The sequence below is a fragment of the Meleagris gallopavo genome, chromosome 3, assembly GCF_000146605.3.
Source record: "Meleagris gallopavo isolate NT-WF06-2002-E0010 breed Aviagen turkey brand Nicholas breeding stock chromosome 3, Turkey_5.1, whole genome shotgun sequence".
Taxonomy (NCBI): Eukaryota; Metazoa; Chordata; class Aves; order Galliformes; family Phasianidae; genus Meleagris; species Meleagris gallopavo.
The window spans coordinates 86,266,140-86,288,833 of NC_015013.2; the positions used below are offsets into that span (position 1 = coordinate 86,266,140).

The 22,694-nt window shown below is 41.7% G+C and overlaps 1 protein-coding gene across 1 annotated transcript in view; it reads left to right on the plus strand.

Moving 5' to 3' along the window:
- Positions 1 to 21,983, plus strand: part of LOC104910476 (adhesion G protein-coupled receptor B1-like) — a 153,228-nt gene extending 131,245 nt beyond the window's left edge. The window contains exons 3-6 of the mRNA XM_031552976.1: positions 2,552 to 3,252; positions 4,361 to 4,396; positions 6,011 to 6,115; positions 19,090 to 21,983. Of these exons, the coding sequence (XP_031408836.1) occupies positions 2,552 to 3,252; positions 4,361 to 4,396; positions 6,011 to 6,115; positions 19,090 to 19,287 (1,040 nt within the window). The 3' untranslated portion in view covers positions 19,288 to 21,983. The remainder of the gene's footprint in view (positions 1 to 2,551; positions 3,253 to 4,360; positions 4,397 to 6,010; positions 6,116 to 19,089) is intronic.
- Positions 21,984 to 22,694: the final 711 nt, after the last annotated feature.

Consider the following 22,694-nt stretch of genomic DNA (forward strand, 5'->3'; position numbering starts at 1 on the left):
CCTTCCCTTCCCTTCCCTCCTTCCTTCCTTTCCCTCCTTCCTTCCCTATTTATTTCTTTCTCTTTCCTTCTCATTCTTTCTCTCCCTTTTTCAATATCTAGCTGTATGTCTATATCTTTTTCTTTATCTAATCCATCATTTATTTATCTGCTTCTAATGTATTTATCTTGCATCTCTCCGTATATATCTTGCAATCACTTATTTATCTCTGTCCTCAGCTGTCTGTCTTGCTGTACCTGTTATTTATGTATTTCTATCTCTGTCAGCATTTATCCTTGTCGTTGTGTTTCTGTGTATTGTCTATCACTGTCACTATCATTTATCTATCTAATATCTATCTATATCTTATTTATCTTCTCTCATTCTCTCAGCCTCACTCCCTCTCCTTGTGCCTATCATAGTCATAGTATATTTATCTCACTTATCATTGTGATATCTTATTTCATGGTCTCTTTCTGTCCATTTATCTTTTTTTCAGGTTCGCTTCATTTTTTTCTCTATTTCTCTGTCTCATACTCCCTAATTGTATTTCTAGCTGACTCTCTCATCTCATCTATCTTCCTCCTTCCTTTCTGACACTGAAGACTTTTGTTCCAAAATGCCATGTGCAAAAGGCATGCTCATGAGACCAGATATGATTTGAATGCATGCTCAGCACACTTTGTGCTGAAAATCAAGGCAGACTCCATACTCCTACAATACAGGAGCCTTTCTTGAAGAATTTCTTGCTACCAAATTGAGCTTCCCAGACAAAAGGCAGAAGACCCTTGATGAACAGCTCTCTAACAACCTAGATCTCCCTTCCTTTGCTCCCTCCCTTACAGCCATACAGTTTGTCTGTTTGTTGATGTCTGCCTGAAGAGATAATCATCCTCTGATAAAGTGCTATTAGTTCGCATCAAACTAACTAATTAGTAACAGTCACTATTTTGGGGACCTCTCTATATGGTGCATCAATGGAATTCTTAGGCATCTGCTCTTTGAATAATACAACATATAAATAAGCCCATTGGTTCCTGACTGTAGTTTGCCCAAGAAGCATCAGCTCTCAAACTGACTTATTGCAGATAATCCAGACACCACTCTTAAGCTTGTAACTTGGATTTTTTGTTAGGATTTACTCCATAGGTTTGTTTTGGGAGCTTACTGCTCCATATTTGGAGATCACCAAACTTCTTCAAGCCTGCTTCAGGCAGTGCTGTGAGCAATATCAATTAGCTTTACTGATGCTGAGCTAAAAGTCTGAGTTCAGGATCATACTGCTGCAGCTTATGGTATGAGCACATTATAATGCTCTGATTTATCCTACTGTGCCATCTAGCAACATTAAGATTACCATGGCTGCCATAATTATGCCCTATGTGCTTAGCTTTCAAAGCTTTTTTAAAAAAGCCCCTGTGTTCCACTTGTTTTTTTTTTTTATCACCCTGCATTGCCTGTACTCTGTGCTCACCCAGCACCCACCACTCCCAATTTCAGTTGAAGAAAAATGAGTATGCCCTCAGTCCCATGGAATTCCTCGGCCATGTGCTGCCTCTGTCATAAAATAGAATAGAGGTCTTTGCATTTATTTCTCCTTTCCTGAGCTGAAACATTGGGTAAATATCCTTCAGTGCCATATCATTTTGCCCCTACCCCACAGTCAGTGTTTTCCATCCCCTGGAGAAATCAAGGCTTGTGTCATAATCTTCTTAAGGTCTTTGTTGCCACCTGAAATCAACTGAGTAATAGAATCTTATTAGAAGTGAATAAGATGTTTTTTTGAAGACAGTGTTGTGTGAATATGAGTGTCTGTGAGTCTTGTACGTACCTCCTATGTGGCATGTTCACCTCATCCTCAGATAAAGGTTTTCATCTCCTACTTAGGGGTATTCATGGCACTCCTTTTTGTCCTCTAGGCACGCTGAGAAACAACAAATTATTATGTCTCACAGAGGCTTGACATAATGATTGGAATGTAAGCTTTTCTAGAGGGTGAATCAGAAATTTATAACAAAATGTGATTTGTTGTACACTACCAAATCTAATCCTGAAACTGTTCCTGGGAAAAGATCAACCTGAAGAATTTGAGCAAATTAAAAGAAAGAAACAAAAATTGCTGATAATGCTGCATTTCATCTATTTGCTGAATCAAAATCTTTTTTTGACATGAGATCAATCTTAAAATAAATACTGCTTCTCTGTAGGCTAGTATCTTACGTGTATGTGATGTTTGCTGTGTATTATATGTATATACACATGTAATACACACATATAATTTCTTTTCGAGATAATGTTATCAGTATGATAATATGTTTCAATGTAGTTTGGAGTTTTGGCCATGATTGGGTTGGGAAATTCTCAACGCAAAGGATTCTCTCAAAATGAGGAGGTTTTTTCGTCTCTGATTTTAAATTTGCATTCAATATCCTGGACTAAAAGGCAAAAAAATATATATGAAAACGTTTTGCCACTATAGCCTCATTCTGAGAGGTCCCAGGGAACATGGCAGCATGGTGTGACTGCAGTGGGTATATTGATGTGTTAACCAAAGCTAAGATGCAGTGCTGAGGATACTTGTCTGTCTCTCTAGTGCTGAATAAAGACATCACAGCCTGCAGGACCTCTACCATCACAGGAACATTGAAACGCCCATCACTACAGGATGAAGAGAAATTGAAGCTCAATCATCAGAAGGGGTCATCAAACTTTAACAGTCTTCCAGCCAATGTGTCCAAGTTGCATCTTCAGGGCTCCCCACACTACCTGGGGGCCATCAACCTGAATGAGTTCAGCAATCACAGTCTCACTCTGAAGAAGGACAAGAATCAACCACCTAAGTCTATCTACATTTGTGACGGGGACATCTTCAAGAAGTTGGACTCAGAACTCTCCCGGGCACAAGAACAAACACTGGACACCAGCTATGTCATTCTGCCTACCAATACATCTACCTTACGGGCCAAACCACCCAAGGATGAGAGCAAATACAGCATCAATATAGACCAGATGCCCCAGACACGGCTGATCCACCTCAGTATGGCTACCGACCCAGGTTTTGTCGTCAAAAGTCCTCCACGGGAACCTGTGACCATGACTTGCAGTGAGGTGCAAGGTTCTCCCATGATACAACAGCAGCAGCAGCTGCCTCCACAGAATATCCCCAGTGAGTCACAGATTCCCAACAGCCTGTGTGACACAGGTGACTCAGGGAACTCAGGTGTGGTGTCCAAGAGTGAGACCGTCTCCACGCTCTCCATGAGCTCCTTGGAGGTGAGCATGGGAATTCCATTGCTGTTCCCAGCCCATGATGTTCCCTGCCCTCAATACTGGCTGCAACAGATTTTTCAAGAGTGGATTGTTGGGCCAAATGTAGCCCACTGTGTAGTGCCAGAATTATATTACTGTGAGGAAACCCTGGCAGGTGATACCATTTCATGATTTTGTTTTAAAAATCCCTCATTACTTCCACAGCTACAGCCCATTGTGTGATGGGCTGCCTTTTGCAATGTAATGCAAATTAAAATCAAAACTTTGGCATGTCAAAGCAGTTCATTTTAGGACAAGGCACCTAACATGCATTACCTTTTCTCCATCTATCCCTTCTGTTTGCCATTTTGATGACTTCAATAGTGACAAAGATAGGAAAATTCTCTTGATTGCAGATGTATCATAGAATGATCACAAAATGACTTGGGTTGGAGGGAACCTCAAAGATCATCTAGATCCAACTCCCCTGCCATGGACAGAGTTGCCAACCACTAAAGCAGGCACTAGATCAGGTAGTGCATGACCCCATCCAGCCTGGTATATATTTAAGATATGACCCACAATTTTCTTTGCATCAAAAGGATGTCAGAGGTTTGGTAGAAGTGCAGCTCTGTCCTTCTCACTTGCAATAATTCAATACATATATTAGCAGTTCTCCCTAGTCTATACTTCTCACACTGATGTCTGCCCTAGCTTTTGCATTTCTCAGCACCTGGCCCTTTTCTTGCCTATTATCAGAGAGCAAGTCTTGACCGTTGCTGCCCAAATTTCAATCTTTACTGACTGATGGTCAGAAGCTCTGCTAGATCTCTTGGCTGAGCCTTTTTATTTCCTTCCCATTCTGTAAACCACCTTCAAGATCATAACTAGGACAAGGGTCTGAATTAGCCAGAATTCCATGTTCAGCCTTCCTTGGGTTTCAGTGCTTTTCTGAGTGATCCTTCTTATTGGCTGGCACTTTCCATCAAGACGAGCCAGAGAAACACTTTAAAGGTAAAGGAACATTAAAAAGAGAAGGAGCCTCTCTGATTCATCTACTGTGTAGTTCAGTCTGTGCCCATCAGTCCGTTACTAACCCTCACCACTCTCTCTTTTTCCTTTGAATCCCCAGAGACGGAAATCACGGTATGCAGAACTAGATTTTGAGGTGAGTACATCAATTTTTGAATGTGTTTCTTGAAGGGTATAGAGAGAAAGAGAAATGCAGCTTCATTTTCTTTCCACCACCTTAGTTAGAATGCAATCTTTGCCAAAGAAGTTGGAAAATGGTGGGCAGAAAGAGTTGTGCTGGCTGCTTAATAAGGCTTACTCTGTGCAGCTGAACAAATGGGTAGATTATATTGGCTCATGCTTAATTTATGGAGCCACTGCCTTTGCATAAACACTTGTAAATGAAGATCCCATATCAGAGTGCACAAGACTTGTAGCATCTCTTTTGCAAATAAGCTAGTGGAAAAGTGCTACAGGTGGCTGCAGTGCACTCCTATTTAGGAAACACAAGTACATCCTTTGCTTGGTGACCTAAAATGCCTTGACTTTTGTGCCAAAGCTCTGTTGCATAACAAAAAGGCAGGTAATACGTCCACACTGTCACAAACCATGATCAAACCCGGGTTTTCACACCTATTAATGAGCCTCACAGAATTTGCCTGGGAGAATCAAAGAATCATAAAATCATTTCAGTTGGAAGGGACCCTTAAAAGCCATCTAGTTCAAATCTCCTGCAATGAACAGGAACACCTGCAACCAGATCAGGTTCCTCAGAGCCCAGTCCAGCCTGACCTTGACAGTCTCCAGAGATCTACCATCTCTCTGGTGAACATGTTCCAGTATTTCACTACCCTTATTGTTAAAAATGTTTTCCTTATGTCCTATCTATACTAAGGGAAATGCCTGTATTGATACTGAAAGGATGGAGTGGAAAGCTTTGAAGGAGTGTCTATGGGGCTACTGGGAGCTGGTGCAGAAATCATGGCATCCTTGATGGCAGAGTCATTCCCTTAAAAGCTGATGTCTTATTCCAAAACAAAGTCACACTGAGGGCCCAAGAGGAGTTGCCTTTAATGCTAGGATGACTTCAGAGCTCAAGACTGGGAGCTTGTTCTGAAATTGAGTTACAGAGGGTGCATGTAAGCTGATTCATTTCTGTGCTGATCCTAAATTATATCAGCTACTTTCTCCAATTATAGACCACTTGGCAAGCACAAGCAAGCAATCTTCACACAAAGGGAAGCCTTTATAGAAATATTTCCTTCATCTCCTGGTCAGTAGAAAGTAAAAATAAAATACAGACAGACCAAATTACAAAGAAAATGAAACTGTGAAGTAACTGCTGATAGAACTTATTTAGCCTAAATCCTACACATTCAAATAAGCTCTGAAAATGATTGCCAAGGAGGCATGCTCCCAACAGAGCAGGCATAGGGTCAGCAATCAGTTAAGAAAGGTAACAGAGCTTCCTGAGTCAAGCTGGTAGACCAGTGTACAAATTTTGCAACATAGACAGCTGGCATTTGCAATTTCAGGACAACCGTAAGTTCAAAAACTGAACTTCTTCACTTTCTCCCACCGTCTTATCCTGAAATTACAGTGTTGCATGTGGGTCCTCAGAGAATTTTGGAGCTGCTTTAGGGAAGCCGGATTTAGCCTGCAGTGAGATAGATCTACGTTTAAATAATGTATGTAGCTTTGAGAGGAGGAAATGTTGGTTTTGTATGGCTGAATAGGCTTTGCTGATCTGTGGCCCTTGCATTTTCTTCAGAAAATCATGCACACAAGAAAACGTCACCAAGACATGTTCCAAGATCTGAATAGAAAACTTCAGCATGCAGAGAAGGAGAAGGAGTCTCCAACAACGGACAGCAAGGTTAGTCATATATCTCTAGAACCATCACCTCCTGGAGACACACTAGTGCCAGCAGGAGCATGGGAACATTTAGGAGCCGTTCCCGAATGCCTTACCTTGAGTTCTGTGTACATTGCAACAAACACATGCACCACATTGGACATGGAGAGTCACAAAGGTACCACTAGTTTATCTACAAAGTGATTATCATCCCAGGTGGAAAAAATCTTTCCTCGCGTCTGTTCATTATGCATGGAATCTGTTTTCTTGTCTATGTCTATTTCCCATGTTTGTGTCAGTTTTTTGCTGCTAGGCTTTGTAGGGATGGAGTAAGGAAGGCCAAGGGCCAGCTGGAACTGAACTTGGGAAGGGATTCAAAGGATAAGAAGGGCTTTTCTAGGTACATAAGTTGGAAATGAAAATTTCAGGTGAATGTATCTCCCCCTAGTGATAAATGCTGGCAGGCTGCTAACTACAGACAAGGAGAAGGCTGAGGTATTCAACAACTTTTTGCCTCAGTCTTCACTAGCATGCTTTACACACATCCCTCAAGTTCAAGAAAGTGGGAACTGGGGGAGCAATGCCCCTGCTCCTCTACTCCTCACTGATGAGAACTCACCTCGAGTTCTGTATCTGGATGTGGAGTCTATGGTACAAGAGGATGTGGACCTGTTGGAGTGCATCCAGAGGAGGACCACAAAAATGATCCAAGTGATGAAACACTTTCCCTCCAAGGACAGACTGAGAGAGCTGGATCTGTTCAGCCTGGAGAAGGAAAGGCTCCAGGAAGACCTAATAGAGGTCTTAGGTCTTACAGTACCTAAAGGGGAGCTATAAGAAAAGAGGGGAGCAGACCCTTTAGCATGTCTGCTGTGAAAGAACAAGGGGAAATGGTTTCAAACTTAAGGGGGGGAGATTTAGACTGAATATAAACAAGAAGTTGTTTATAATAAGGATGGTGAGGCACTGAAGCAGGTTGCCCAGAAAGGTGGTGGATGCCCCATCCTTGTCATTCCAGGCTCCGAGCAACCTGATTTAGCTGTTGTTGTCCCTGTTCATTGCAGGGGAGTTGGACTGGATGAACTTTAAGGATCCCTTTCAACTCAAATGATTGACTGGGTGATCTTGTAGGTCTTTTCCAACCTTGGTGATTCTATGATTCTATGATTCTTTGACTCCTGTTCAGGTCATCTCAGAGTGCTGCATTCATCCATAACTAGGAACTGGAAACCATAACAGTCTTGGGAAAATCTAAGTGCAAAGAGAAGGAAGAAATGGGAATCGTAGAATCATAGGGAATCTTGATACGGAAGGGATCAAAAGTTCATTGAGTCCAATTCCTGGCTCCACATAGGGCCACCTGAAAATATCAAATCATGTGTCCGAGAGCTTTGTAGGGATAGAAAGAATCATCTTTTCCACCTGCAGGGTCTGAGATAGAGTCCAAGGAGGGCACAGCTATTGAGAAAAGCATTAGTGATGGGACTTAAGCTGTCACTGGGGCAGCTGATCATGTTATACGAGGCTTTCCTCAACAGAAGCAGTCTTCAGGGAAGGAAGAGTCTTTGAAGAATGCGGGCTGAGGGAAAGATTTTGCAGCTTTTCAGAGGGATTGGTACTAGAACAGATATCTGCAGCCTGAGAAGTTAGTGATGTGGATAACAAAGATAAGGAAGGACAGTCTGATGTCACCTCCCTGATGTCTCAGAACATTAGGTCTGCTAGGAGGGAGTCAAAAGGTTGCAGGGAAGTATATTTGCTACAGCAAAAGGAAGAAAACAAGGATCAGAGTCAGGCTGGCAGTAAGAAATGAAATTTGTGTTCTGCCCTCTCTCAAAGAGAGGGGCAAGATGAGTTGTTAGAACATTATTGGTCATTTGGAAGCAAAATCAGTTACAGGAGGCATAGACCTTCAGCATGGCCAAGAAGGCACTGGTGGGGCATATTTTGGTGAGGTTTCTGTCAAGGGACTGGAGTGCAGAGTGATTGAAGAAGAGATTTAGTCTGTGGAAGTAGATAATTTCAGAGCCTTTGTGTTGCACTGAGATCTCACAGCAAAGTTGTGCTAAGCTCTGGTAATGTGTTCCCAGCAAATCCTGATTTTACTGTGCTTGGCAAGGTGTCATTATGGGCTGTCCAGTGTTACAGAACAGAAATAGTAAATCTAGCAGAGAGATTCAGATCAAAGAAGCCTATGTTGCCCTAAAATCCCAAAGTATCTCCCTGAATTTTTTATCTGTGCTTTTTTTCTATTTAGGTATGCCTCATTTGTAAAAACCTGAAATGCCTAAATACCATGTCAAAGCTAATCTGTGTTATGTTTGCAGGATGGTTTTATAGATTGAGATGTTTTGGGTATTTCAGAAATGCAACTGAATCTATCTAGAATTTAAGTTGCCAGAGTCAGCAACAAAGAGCTTTGAACTGCTAGAAAGCTGGGAAGGTGACCTTTGTATATTGACTGAGCCTTATTCTTTGGATGTTATCTTAGAGGGGGAGCTTGCAAAGATCAGTATTTGTAAGTCAGTAGTGGCTACTGGTTTAGTAACAGTCAAGGCAGTACATAAGAAAATAAATATCTTTCTTCACTCCTTTTTCTTCTGTTTGCTGCTAGGGACCCCATTAGAAATCATGTGCCATCTTCAGCTTGCCCTAGGAAACCAAACTGATGATATTAAGGATTAAACCAGCAACAAAAGAAATGTTTTATGCGTGTTTAGGTTATAAAATAATGGAGAATTTCTTCTGGTAGAAATGATAAAACTAATGTTAGCATAAGTCTGGCTTTTGTTTTGCACTGGAAAGCACTGTGGACTAGTCCCAGGCCTTTCCATAATGCATGGCTCCAAACACATGCACTAGCAGGAAACTCCTTGCCTTTTGGGCATGAACAAGGTCATAAGGATCCTAGAATACCCTTAAACCCATTCTCAAATAGTAGCATAGAGCAGAAGGGACCTTTACTATCTGCAGGCTATCTGCCTTCATTACTGTATCTTTGATTTCACTTTTGAATAAGTAACCACAAAGTCAAGCTACCACATCTCACTCCAGCCCTGGCAATTTTCCAGCCTATCCTGGCAGCATATCCTATTGTCCTACATCCTTTCCAAGACACGAAGCTTTTCCCTATCTTCTTGCAATTCATCTCTCCTCCTTCAGCTCCAAGGTCAGAAAGCAGTTGCTGAGACTTGGACTAAATGTCTACATAGAAATTGCCTTTGGGAACTCCTATGGTGCTGACCCTTATTTAGGGGTTGGTTTGATTTTTATTTTTGATGTAAATGATAGTACTTCAGCACATAGGCCAAAACTGATTGTTCCATTGTATCAGACACATTTCAGCTTAATTATTACAGTGGTAGAAAGCACCAGCAGAAGAATGGGAGTAAGAGGAACAACAAAACTTCTGTCTCTTTAGGAAAGGAGATAGAAAATTCAGCCATCACATGTGTTTACTGTCAAGAGTTTCACCAACTTTAGTTGTAAAACATGATTTTTAGCAGATTTTCAACAGAGATCTGAAAGTTTGTACCAACACATATATTCTTCCTTTCCAAGTACAGTGATATGTTTAAACTTTGGATAAGTGGCATGGCAGTGTACAGTTCAAAGATTAAGAAGGCTGCCCTTCACCCACCATCCCAAAATACTTACTGGCAGACCTGAGAACATTATTAGGGCCTCCTACACATTTGAGCTGTTCAGCTTTTCAGCTTTACAACATCAATTTCTGAAAAGTATTACTGAGCTGAGTATGACCCAAGCCCAATTAGAGACAGCCTTGACAAGTGTCTCTGGGTTTGTTTCTCTTCCTACAGACATGGAGGCAGATGTGGGGAAAAAATCTGCTTTCCCCTCATCCAGCAGCCTAGGAGCCTTTGCTTAGACCTCTCTACTCCCTTACACTGGGGTGGAAGATCTCTTTTCTACAGTGAGGAGACAAAAAGGGATGCAGAAGGCTCTGCTCCTTTAAGTGAGGATGGGGAGACAACAGTCTCAGTGTCAGGTATAACTGAAAGAGAAACAGCCTTACACCATCAGAGCATCCCAAGAGATCCAACCCTAAACAAGCTCTCCTTAGAATCATAGTCATAGAATCATAGAATCAGTAAGGTTGGAAAAGACTACTAAGATCATCTAGTCCAAGTATTCACCACCACCACCAATATTGATCACCAGCATGACCGCTAACCGTGTCCCTCACTGCCACACCTACATGTTTCTTGAACACGTCGAAGGACAGTGATTCCAACACCTCCCTGGAAGGTCTGTTCCAATGCATTACCACTCTTTTTGAGAGCAGTTTTTTTCTAATATCCAACCTGAATCTCTCCTCGTATGATTTGAAGTCTTGTCCTTATGAAAGAGATAGTCAATTAGGAGAATGGGAATACTGCATGACCACCTTTAATGCATTCACAGGAAATTTTGTGACATCAGTGTTTGTAACAGTTTGTTTTTCCACAAACCAAAGCATGTTGCTAATGTTAATCTAACTCTGAGCCTCACTAACACAGAATAATATTCTTCTCTGGACAACATGCTTGGTTTTCTGCGGGTTTTATTATTATCAGTTTAGTCCACGAAATCTATTCCATATGGCATGGACTTTCTTATATGTGAATCTCAGCTTTAAAAATGCTCCCACTGGAAGCAAGCTCAGCTATTCATAATTAAAATTACATTTTCTAGCAGGATCTCTGTTCAAAGCATTCAAGACTGCTCATCTACCTACATTTGTAGAATCATAGAATCATTATGCTTGGAAAAGACCACTAAGATAACATAGTCCAACCATCAACCCATTCAAGCCTAGACCACCATACTGCTGCAGTAGAATAAATAGATCTCATGCATTCATGTCATTATTAACTAATTAAGGATGTTGATGTTATTACCCACAGCTAACTTTTCAGTGAAAGGGAATGTTAATATCAAAATATTACCAGACTGACATACAGCAAGATCTGATGACTGCAAGTTGAAAAGTCAGATGTTTGATTCTTTAATAGACCTCTATATGACCTTATCATGGGCTGCATTCAGTTTCATCTCTCCTGAAGTCTTCAAGTTTAGATAAGGCAAGGAAGATGAGGATGATTTCATTTTTTTTTTAAATCTGCCCTAATTCAAATGGAAATTACAGGATTGCTGACAAGACTCCTTTACTTCTGGTAAGCTATACTTTGGGATAGATTGCCTCTGTCCCCATAAGGGACTTTGACTCAGCAACACCTGGATTTACTTGCTCATCCTCCTCTCAGCTGACTTGCAGCCATCTAATGTGCAGATGTTGCATACTGTTGCTCTTCCAGTTTACCCCCAGACCAAGCTGAGTACTGTGTAAACCCTGAGCAGACAACCAATGAACCATTACTGCTGAAGCAACCAAGAGGCCTGAATATTTATCCTTTAGATAACTTATCTGCAGCCAGGAAGCATGGAGGGGACCAAAAGTTTGGAGGCAACCAAAGCAAGATTGGCATCACAGCAAAACAGCCTCCTATGCCACACATATCCTGAGTGATTTAAATAATTATAAGTGCTCTTAGCATCTTGGATCCCCTAAGCCTTCACTTTTAACAGTGTAATAAGTCTTAACATTAGTTCTGAACAACAGTGCTGTTTACTCTGTTAGTGCTGGTGGGATGGGCACATCCTGTAGGGTTGGAACACAACCATCATGAGTTCATCTAAGCCATGAGGATAATAGATATCCCTCTGTAGCATCTTTAAGGCACATTTTGCTGCCCAAATAGGTGCATGTTGAAGTGTTAGTTTGATACTTCCTGCTTGCTCCCATTACTTTGAGCTGAGCTTTAGTCTCCTGATTGCTAAAAATATAAGCCCCCTTGCTGGCAATCTTGCTGCAAGTTTGTTTCTCAGTTTAAAAATCTACCCTTTACCTGTCAATCTCCTGGCAATTTTTCCTTTTTTCCCACACATGCATGTGTTTCCTATGGTCTATATTAATTCAGTTGAGAACCATCCACATTAAAGTAAGAGTAAAGTACAGTAGCTACTTTCAGACTGCTTTGTACTAAATGGGAAAGATGTTCCTGCACAGATTTGTATTGTCAGGGTAAAGCATCTTCTCCCTGTGAATTAATTACTAAAGAGATTCCAGCACTTGGGATGGACATCAGGAGGGGTCCCCATGCTCAACAACTGCATGGCATGAAAGCAGAGGCTTTGTAGCCTCTAAGGTAAGCCAGGGCTTTGTTTCTTCTGTGCTTAATGCCAGCTTTGAAAATGATAGAAGTGTCACTCCTGCCTTCTCCCTTGGCAGGAGCCCTTTGATCCAGTTCCATTAGAGAAGTTTGAATCACATACATATTCCTCTCTCCTTCCCAGCATCTGGCCTTTGTTTCAAACAGCAGATCTTTATTTGTGCAGAGGTCAGCAAAAGCCACGCTGAACAATGCTTAGCAAATTTCACTACCCTGCCTGTTCTTTCCTATTAGCTGCTCTCGGCAGCTAAAAAGACTTTTGCTTTGTCTGTAACCCTCTCCTGGACTTCATATAAAGGCTTTGGACTCATTCAGTAATGCAGCTCTCAGCTCAGCTCTGAAATCCAATCCCAACTCTCTGTTGGTCCTGGACCAACACTTGCTCCAAAACCAAGTGGAAAAACATATGCACTCTTTTTATGCCATTCTATGACATTTTCCTATTTTCTGTTCTATTACCATTTCTACTTTATTTTCCTCTTCACATTCTTAGCTTGCCCCTTCAGACACCTGCAGGATGTGCCCATCCCACCAGCACTTGCTTTGGCATCTAACAGAGTAGTGAGAAAAAAAGGACTATTGATCAGCACTGTAGCTCATTGCTATTCAGAGCTGTGCGTCTCCCTGGCATGCTCTGCTGCTTAACACAATTAATTCCCTTGCTCGATGGCTACCTGCACTTCTTTTTGTGCTGGCTCGCAAGCTGGCAGCTCTGCTCCTGGATGGGAAAATACAGCTTCTCTCTATGGGAACCTCTTTGCATGGGTTGAGGTTCAGATGGTGGTGGTTGTGTCAAACACAGGCTTGTTCCTCACTGAGGAATCTAAAAATTGAGTGCCTGTGTCCTGCAAGAGAAGCCCTGATTATGGATAGCGTGTCTCCCCTGTGACATGTGGTTAATACCCTGCATTTTTAAAAGCTTGTATAACTGACAACTACGAAAAGACAAATTATAGTAACAGTTATAGGGAGGAATGCTACATATAGTATAATAACTACTACAATAAATTTTGTTATGAAAGTTATGTCAGATTTTCTTTCATTCAGCCATAAACCATCTGTCAGCTATCTTGTGTCCCATGTACCAGCATTCAACAGTTCACCTCCTCCATCCAAAAATTATGTCCCAATATCTGGCACCAACATTTCTTATTCCAAGTATCTTCTGTGTTGACAAATCAATTTCTGCCTTGCCTTTTGTTGCAAACCAGGTATTGGCTACTCCAAAACCATTCAGTGCTCACCAGCAGGTTGCAGCTTCTGGTTATTAAGACTGGTTAAGAAAAGGAATCTCTAAGGAATCATGCTTTGGGTGCTATTGGTACCCTCATGGTATCCCTGCGTGCCCCTGTGAGGTGTGAAAGAGCCTTTTAATGATTTTAGTGTTTTTGGGGAACACCCAGTTGCCCATGTTCACCAATGGCTTCATCAGTGCAGAAATAGGATGATCTGTTAACTGGGTAGATTAGCAGTGAGAATAGCCTGGAGAATAGCCCATCCATCTTGGTGGGATTACTGGCTTTCTCTACAGCCTTCAAACAGGGAGCTCTTTATGAGTCTGTGGAAGGAGCTCTTTAGGTTCTGCAATAGGGCTCTTAAGCCTCTGTTCATGTTCTTGCTAGACTGGCTCAACACAACCCCTGTAGGTTAGACCATCTGAACTTCAGATGATACAGAAGCAGAATCCATACTTTGATACCCCAGTGAGTGCATATTTCAAGTTTTTTAATAGATTTCATGAATTCAACTTAAAAACATGCATTACTGCTTCTTCTTCCCCAAATGAAATTCTAAATAAAGTGAGCCAGTTCCTCTTATTTTGCTTTTCTGTTAAATCAGCCACAACATAAACTATCATCTTTGGAGGTTTGTATTATAAGAAGAAATAATTGCAGCTACAACTTGTTTCAAACAAAGAAAGGAAAATTTATCATTCTGTAAGAAAAACAAGACAGCTTTCCCATTTTCTAATCACTTTTCATCGACATTCATCCAGAGATGGATTAGACAGCATGAGCCACATTAGTCTTTCAGATTCCCTGCTATACGCTCTGAATAACTTCATTCTGGTCCTGGAGTCATCAGTGTCATGGGGAGAGACCATTTGGGTCATGAAATATCCTTCAAGTTGACACTAGAGGCGATGAACACAGCGTGGAAATAGCTGGTTCTAGGGGAGTTATCTCAGAGTGCTCTGTAGAAAGCATTGAGTTCCTTCTCGGGTCATTCAGGGTAGCCATAAAATTTGGGTATTAAAAATAAAATAAATAAATAGAAAGGCAAAGGAAAAAGGAAACAAAGGAAGGAAAGGAAAAAAAAAAAAAAAAGAGGAGATACTGCTTAGAAGCTTGCACATTTCATTGTGATAAAGACTTGTTTGTCCCATATGTCAGATTTTACCCTATATTGGGCATCCCTCCCTTCCCAACGCCTCATTCAAAGCTGTGCTCTGCCATCCTGGCACCAGCCAGGAACCAATAAACATTTTTCCCCTCTGCAGTGCCCAGAAGCTCCTGGGCTGTGTCAAACCAGAGCAATGGTTCTGTCTCACTGAGTTACTGGCAGAGCATGCTCTGCTGCTTTCAGCTCCTATCTTGGCCCATTCCTGGCTGTCACCAAGGCACCAAGCCCGTGGCCCAGCACCAGTGCCTTTTTCAGACAGATTACCCAACCGCCTCTTTCATTTTTGTTCTTTTCTGTGCATAGCTCAGTTTTCCCCCTATCTGCTAAGGCTGCTAAGACCCCTCAGCATAGCTGGAGGACAGTGCTACCTGAAGAATGATCCCAGAGGCATTTCTATATATGACTGAGATGCAATAAAAACCACTTATATATGGAGGGAAAGAAAGAAAAGGAACTTTTCCCAGGAGCCTGGTAATGATTCTCATGCCAAGAGGGGAAGACTTTCATTAGTCTGCCAGCATACTTGTCAGAGTGCAGCCTGGCTGATGGCACTTAACCTGATTAGTTCATAGAATCATACAATCATTAATGTTGGAAAAGACCTCTAAGATCATCTAGTCCAACCAGTACTGTCCACTAAACCATGTCCCTCAGTGGCACATCTCCATGTTTCTTGAGCTCCTCCAGGAACAGTGACTCCACCACTTCACTGGGTAGCCTGTTCCAGTGCCTGACCTGAATCTGAGTTTTCAGATAAGATGTTTTTCCTAATATGCAAACTGAACCTCCCCTGGCATATCTCGAGACCATTTCCTCTTGTCCTATCTCATCCTACTTCTTACAAATGCAGTCTTTTTGTACTAGTGCAGGGACATGGTCATGTACACTGCTCTAGGGGATGCTGGTGACCTGATGATCCTTATGGATCCCTTCCAACTTGAGATATTCTATGATTCTGTGGTACTGGATAGCTGATGCATCCCACCTTCACTTACAGCATTATGAGAAAATTCTCATTCATTTATCAGAAGTGAGAACTAAAGGCAAGCCTCCCCTCTCTATTTGGTGATCTCTTGAGATTCCACTTTATTTTCTTGCCTTAAGTTGACTTTGAAATCAATAAACTTATCATCAGTCCATTGCACTGATAAACCAGATAGGAACAACAGACCCAAGGACAGTCTGGCCCTGTCTCCTCTCCTTGGCAGGGTCAAAGTGACTTGGGAAAATTAAAGAACAGGGCAGTCATATAATGTAACCCCAAGAAATCAACCCCATCCTCCAGTGATTTGTGCTGAAAGACCACAAGAAGCAGAATGATGTCACTTTGTTAAATCATTCAGGTTGGAAAGATCTCTAAGATCAAGTCCAACAGCTCTTGTGTTGGAAAAGATGATCACTATCATCAGTAGTCTGCTCCTACCATCAATAATGCCACGAAGTGTCATACCTCTATCAAGTGCGTCTTTAAGGCTGAAAAGCCTTAAGTATCTACGACTTTTCCTCCTACAGAACATGCTCCATAACTTTGTTCATGGCCACCCTCTTTGATTGCATTGTACCTTTTTTTGGTGGGGAGGAAGGTCTGTTGGGAAGTTCATGGAGTGCTATAATCAAGGTGCTGAATGAAGTTGTGCACTGTCACAGTGATGTTTCCTCTTCCAATCTCTTTTCCTTTCCTTATGATTTCTATCATTAATCTTTTCTTAATAATTACCAATGTTTAATGCTTATTTTTTTTTATCACTACTGAGTCATTATTGCAACCCATATGTCTTATTCCTCAGTGACATATCCAATCAGAAGTCAACGTTGTCAATCTGAACTCATAAGTTATTCATTTTTTCCCCATTTCAGTTCCATATATGGATTTACAGCTGCTCTAACTCCACAGCTCATTCATTACAAAGGTTCTGAGGTTTGCTAATCTCATTCAGTGTATATGATGAGATCTGGATGCAGTGTGAGGATTCACACTGTGAAGGAGAGGCTAAAGGTCAGGAGCATGGCAGGCATAGAGACTGTTAAAACAGTCTGGTTGGGAATAGAAGGACCTGATGCTGAAGGTGGATGTAAAAGTGCCATCAAAGAAAGGCTTTCATTTGAAAGAAAAGGTGGAATTATTTATGAACTTTAGCATATGATCATTTGTGCTGCTCTCTTTTAAATAACACAGCAGTGGATGTCAGTAAGGCACTGAAACACTTGTGGGAGAAAAAATATTCTTCATTGAGAAGAGCAACTGTGGCAAAGGTTTTTATTCCTCATCTTTTGGAAAACTTACAGTTTAATTTCAGTTTTTGCTCCATTTGTGCTTTTGTCTTTATGTGCACCACCTCACTGCATCTTTTCATGGCAGACTAATGGTCTGCAGAAACATCACAGGTAAAAAATTTCACCTCAGGAAGGCTTGAGCATGTCTCATTATAACACTCACAGAGATGAAAAGGTTTCAGGTTTTACTAACAGTAATTCTTACATAAGTTTCAAAATAAATAATGGAATTAGTCTACAGTTGTATCATCTTTTCTGTCATCAGAATTGTACTAGTCATAGAATAAAGTAAGAATAACACACGGCATAAGAGAACCTGTGTGTCACAAGGATTAGTGCAAACCACAGCTGCAGAATTTAAAAACTGAAGTTTGCATTCTTCTGAACAATAATTTTCCAAAATTTGATTTAAAAAAAAAACCCTCTCTTTCAAAGGTCTTATAAAAAGTTATATTTTCTCCCCTTGCATTAAAACAATGATCATTTCAGAATGCTTTCACATCCCATTGGAGAGAGGACCAACACGACTTGGTTCGTACGTTTGTTTCTTTGGCCACCAAATGACTTCTCCCAGAACCTTATCACTTATAGAATCACAGAATCTTTAAGGTTAGAAAGAGTACTAAGATCATCAAGTCCAACCATCAACCCCTCCCCACCATGTCCCACTGAACCATGTCCCCAAGTGCCACATCTCCACATTTCTTGAAAGCCTCCAGGGATGGTGATGCCACCACCTCCCAGCGCAGCCTGTTGCAATGCATTACTACACTTTCAGAGAAGATCCCTGCCGGGATGCAGGGACAACTCCAAACACACTTTATATAATGAGTGAACGTTTAGAAAAGGAGAAATTGTGGCTTGAGTGAAGTGATGAAAGCCAACCCTGTTGGGATGAAGATGCAGTGTCTTTCTCATCATCATTGCAAATCAGAGGCCACCTAAATGCTGTTAGGAAGGAACAAATTCAAAATCCAAGTCAGGTGGATTAGTGTGTATCAGATGGGCATTTAGGTTTTCAAATGGGGCATCACTTATCTCTGCAGCATCCTACAGTGCAATCATAGTCTATGTGTGGCTTTATCTCCTCTCATTAATATATTCTGGTGACGTTATCATCCTGGACTGCGTGTGATCTCCATGCATGTCTCCTCATCTTATTCCCAGACTTCTTCCCTCCTTGTCACTCCCATGCAGCTGCCTTTCCTCCCACCCCTTCTGCCAGTCTCCACTTTGTTGTTGGCAGATGGCTCAAAAGAGCTCTGTTCTCCTGCCACGGGTAGTGAAGCGTTTTCTCACCCAGTATTGGAGTGTTTTGTGGGGATAATTAATTGTGAAAACCATCACTCTTGGTGGAAGGTGCCAGTTTAGTGTAATGTCTCATTTAAATTCGTTGCATGGACTCCCCTTCAAGAGTTCACCCATTTTACAGGGTCTTACCTAGTTGCAAACCAGTAGAAACATTGAAAGGCATTCCCAGGACTGATATCCATGGTGGGACACTAGCATAGGAGGGGACTAATAGTAGTCAATAAAGCCTTGAAGGCTTTGTGTAGAGCTGATGGCAATGCTTTCAGCCTCATAGCTGACATTACAGCCCATCTAACAGCATGAGTTCACTGGCAAAGTAGCCAGCATACTGCAGTTCCATTGCCCATAAATAGCTGTTCTACGTTATAGATGTCTTCTCATCTACATAAAATGCAGTCAGTGTACATTCAAAGAGACCTCAGTATAATCTGCATTTTCACACAGGGATTTCCTGTGGAAATAGAAAACGATGTTAAATTCTTAAAATTGTTTTCAGTTTTCCAGTGGAGTTGTGAATGGCAGAAGCCTTGGCTGAGAGTTGAAGCATCTAGATACTGTGCTAGAGACAGCAAAAGAGAAAAGCTTAGATTTTCTTCCTGAAAATAGACAACGTGAAATTTTCATTGAAATCTCACATTATCTTGGATGAGAAAGATTTACTTTGGTATAAGAGTAAGGAAGGTGAAAAAATAGCATTTGTTGCATCTAACCTTTATCTAACCTTCATCTCTCTCTTTTTTTTTTCTTTCTTTTTACACTTTCCTCCTCTTGCAGCAAGAAAAACAGCAGACACCAAACAAGAGACCCTGGGAAGGAATCAGGAAAGTCCAGTCCCCACCGTCATGGGTTAAAAAGGACATCGAACCTGTGGCACAATCTCCCCTAGAACTAAAAACTGTAGAGTGGGAGAAAACAGGGGCCACCATCCCTCTGGTGGGACAAGACATTATTGACCTTCAGACGGAGGTCTGAGCGGAAGGGGAAGAAAGGGACTTTTTTTTCCAGAAAACAAATGAAACAAACAAACAAAACCACGTTTTAAAGAAATGATTAAATTAAATCGGAACCGAGCGAGAGAAGTGTTTGGTTTCTTTTGAAACCTTTGGTAAGACGGAGTAACTTTTGTATTGTTCTCAGCAGAGTGGGGAAATATTGCTTTATAGAGTATAGTAGATGTAGGTTCAGGACAACACGAGCTTTGCCAGGTAGGACTGGAGAAGAAGTGAGCCTGGAAGAGAGCGAGGAGGAGGCAGAGGGTGGGGAGGAGCCCTATTGAGATGTTTTGGGGAAGAGCCCTGACGAGATGCTTTGGGGCCACTGCCATACGCCGGGACCCTTCCTGCTGTGCCACGGAGAGCTGCAGAAGGACACCCAGAAACCACCACCATGGGCCAGGAAGATAGAGGTTGTCTGGGGAGAACAGGAGGTGACGTCGGCGGGAGCCTCACCGGGATGCGTTGTGGCTGTTGGTCCTGGAAGAGACACAACCTATGGCATCCCTTGCCAGTCCTCATTTCCCACCTCTCCCTCATCATCTCATCTGAGAAGGAAGGAACTGGGATCTGTCAAGCGGTGGCTGAGGAAACGTTCCCACTTCTTCATGCTACCCCATGATCTGGTGTCCTGGCATCTCTGCAGCATATCCGTAAGGGGGCGGGGGAAGTGGTGGTGAGAGTCACGTCACCTGTGGCTTAGAGAGAGAGGTAAGGTGGGGCTTTCTCCTCTCAGCCCTTCATGGTGGAGCTCCTGTGCACCCTAAGGGATGGGACAAGCACTGGAGAAATGAACCACCTCCAAAATCTGCTCGCCCTGTCTCCAGAGAAAGGGTTGAAGGTGTTAGAAAAACAGACCAACAAGAAGAATGTAGGTCATTTCATTGACTGTTACATAGATAAACTCAGCACGGGCCTTGCAAAGGTCTGCTTGGCCTCATCCTTTTTTCTTTTTCCTGTTACTTTTCCTTCCTTTTGGACTCAGATTTGTTCCAAGCTGCCCCTCCCTGGAAGGCAGAGAGAGAAAGAGGGAAAGACAGATCCACCAATGTACCTGGAGATATTTGGTATACAGAGATGTTGCCTTAGGACATTGAGACAAACTGACAACACAAATAATGTCCACTTGGAAACAAACAAACAAACAAAAAAATAATCTATTTTTTTCCTTCTTCTTTTCTTTTCTTCAATAAAAAGAGAACTTGAAACCCGAGACCTTTCCTTTCTTTGGCTCTTGTCGTTTCGAATACCTTTCTGTGCCGTACAAATACACAGGCATGGGGTGAGGATGCCACCTACTGAAGGTGGAAGGCAAGTTGCTGAGTGGAAAGTTTGGGATGGTGGGAACACACAGCCCCATCGCTGCTCACTTGCAATACTTCGCTTTGCTTTATTCATTTTCAGCTGTGGTTATTTTCCCCTTATTGGCTCTTCTCCTTCCACTGTGCCCAGAGCCAACAGGCAGGTTTATACTCCTACCAGAACAAAAAGGTGGAGCTGGTCAGTAGAGTGGGACATTTTTCATCATAAAGTGCTGTCTTTTTATTTCAACGTTTAAAAAATAGCATTTTTTTTTTTCATTGGACATTACTCATTGTTATTTACAAAAAGAGAAAAAAGTTCTCTACATTTCACACCCAAAAATGTTGTGCAATATTTTTAACCTTAAAAAATAAACCACTGACATTTCAAGCAGACTTTTATTTCTTTGATTTTTTCCTACCATTTCCAACAGTGTGATCCTTATGGGTCCCTTCCAACTTGGGATATTCTATGATTCTATGACGTTTGGAACAACTCTTCCAGCTTTGGAGATGTGCTGTGCCAAACTTCTGCTTGTGAGCAGCCATATTGTTCCAGACAGCAGTAAAACTTGATCAGGGTCTGCATTGTTACTGCGTGTTTGAGTGTCTCCTTTTTTTATTATTTAACATTTTTAGGGAACAAGAATGAATACGAGAGGTTAACCAATCACTGACCCCAGTCTTGCTTCTCTCATTGAGAGACATTGCTTGACATCCAAACGTCTCTGCTTCCGCTTTCCATTGGGCCATGTGGGTTTTTGGTCTTAAAGGACAGTGACATCTACCTTGCCATTAAGTGTGTAATATACTGGATGAATGGAAAGAAAAATTAAAAAAAAGAAACATCCAAACATTTTAAAAATAAGGAAAATTATTACTTACAAAAACTGTGATATTATCATCCAATTTTAGATTATTTTATGAAACAGGAAAGCACAAAGGCCTCCCTCAGATGCCGGGTTGTATGATATTGTACTTATTATAGTTACACATAATGAATTTTAGCATACAGATATCTTTATACTGTGTTTTAAATCTTTTCTCTTTTTTTCCTTTTTTTTCCTCCCCTCCCATGCCCAACCAAACCTCCCCTTTTCTCCCCAGACCTTTCTCACTCACCCATTCACTCCAGCCGATTTGCAGGACATTAACGGTGTTATGTAATTACAGAGATAAATGTTTGTTTAATAACTGTTGATATTCGACTTTCTCTGCTCAATTCCTCCAGTTAATTCTGTTTTCCCTCGCCCTGCCCCGCCCCATACCATGCTTTCCCTTCCCTCCTATGTTTGTCAGGTTTTTTTTTTCTGTACAGTTTTCAGAGCACAAAATGAATGTGTCTTATTTCTAATAAAAGAGGTGTAAACTCTAGCGATGTCTGCTTCTTAAAAGTGCCCCACGTGTGGTTTGCATCACGCTCAGGTGCTGGCAAACACTTCTCCTGGACCTGCAAGCTGCTGCACTGGAAGAGCTATGATCTAAGATCAAACCTCACCCTCTCAGATCTATTATTTGCCTTTAGCTTGTAGCTTCTTGGCACTCTAAAACCACCTTCCATCATTATGCATATTTCCAAGGCATGAAGACTTTTCTGTGCACTCCAGTCTGCTTTTCCATGAATATCTCTAAAAGAAGCCTTGCTGCCCTCTTCCCAGTGTAGTCAAAATGGGCTGAAATTTAATACGTTAGGCAGGATTATTTTCTGAGCAACCTGATCTAGCTGTTGTCCCTGTAGTTGTCCCTGTTCATTGCAGGGGAGTTGGACTAGGTGACCTTTAAGGATCCTCTGCAACTTAAACAATTCTATGAGGCTATGAATGGCCGGAGGCAGCAATGCTGGTTTACAGTTTCCATTGGGGCCAGGGAGATGCTGATGCTCCCCTGCCCACATGATACAAAGCCAACCCCAATCTCACCCCGATGTCCCTTCCACCTCCATCACCTCCAGGAGCATGGTTCAGTGCATGAAGTAGTTGAGCAGATCACTCCTGAAAGACAACAATTAATGAGTTGAGCTAGAGAGATTAAATTCCTTGGCATTTACCCTTGAATGGCTGAAATCCTACAGCAGGAACACATTTTC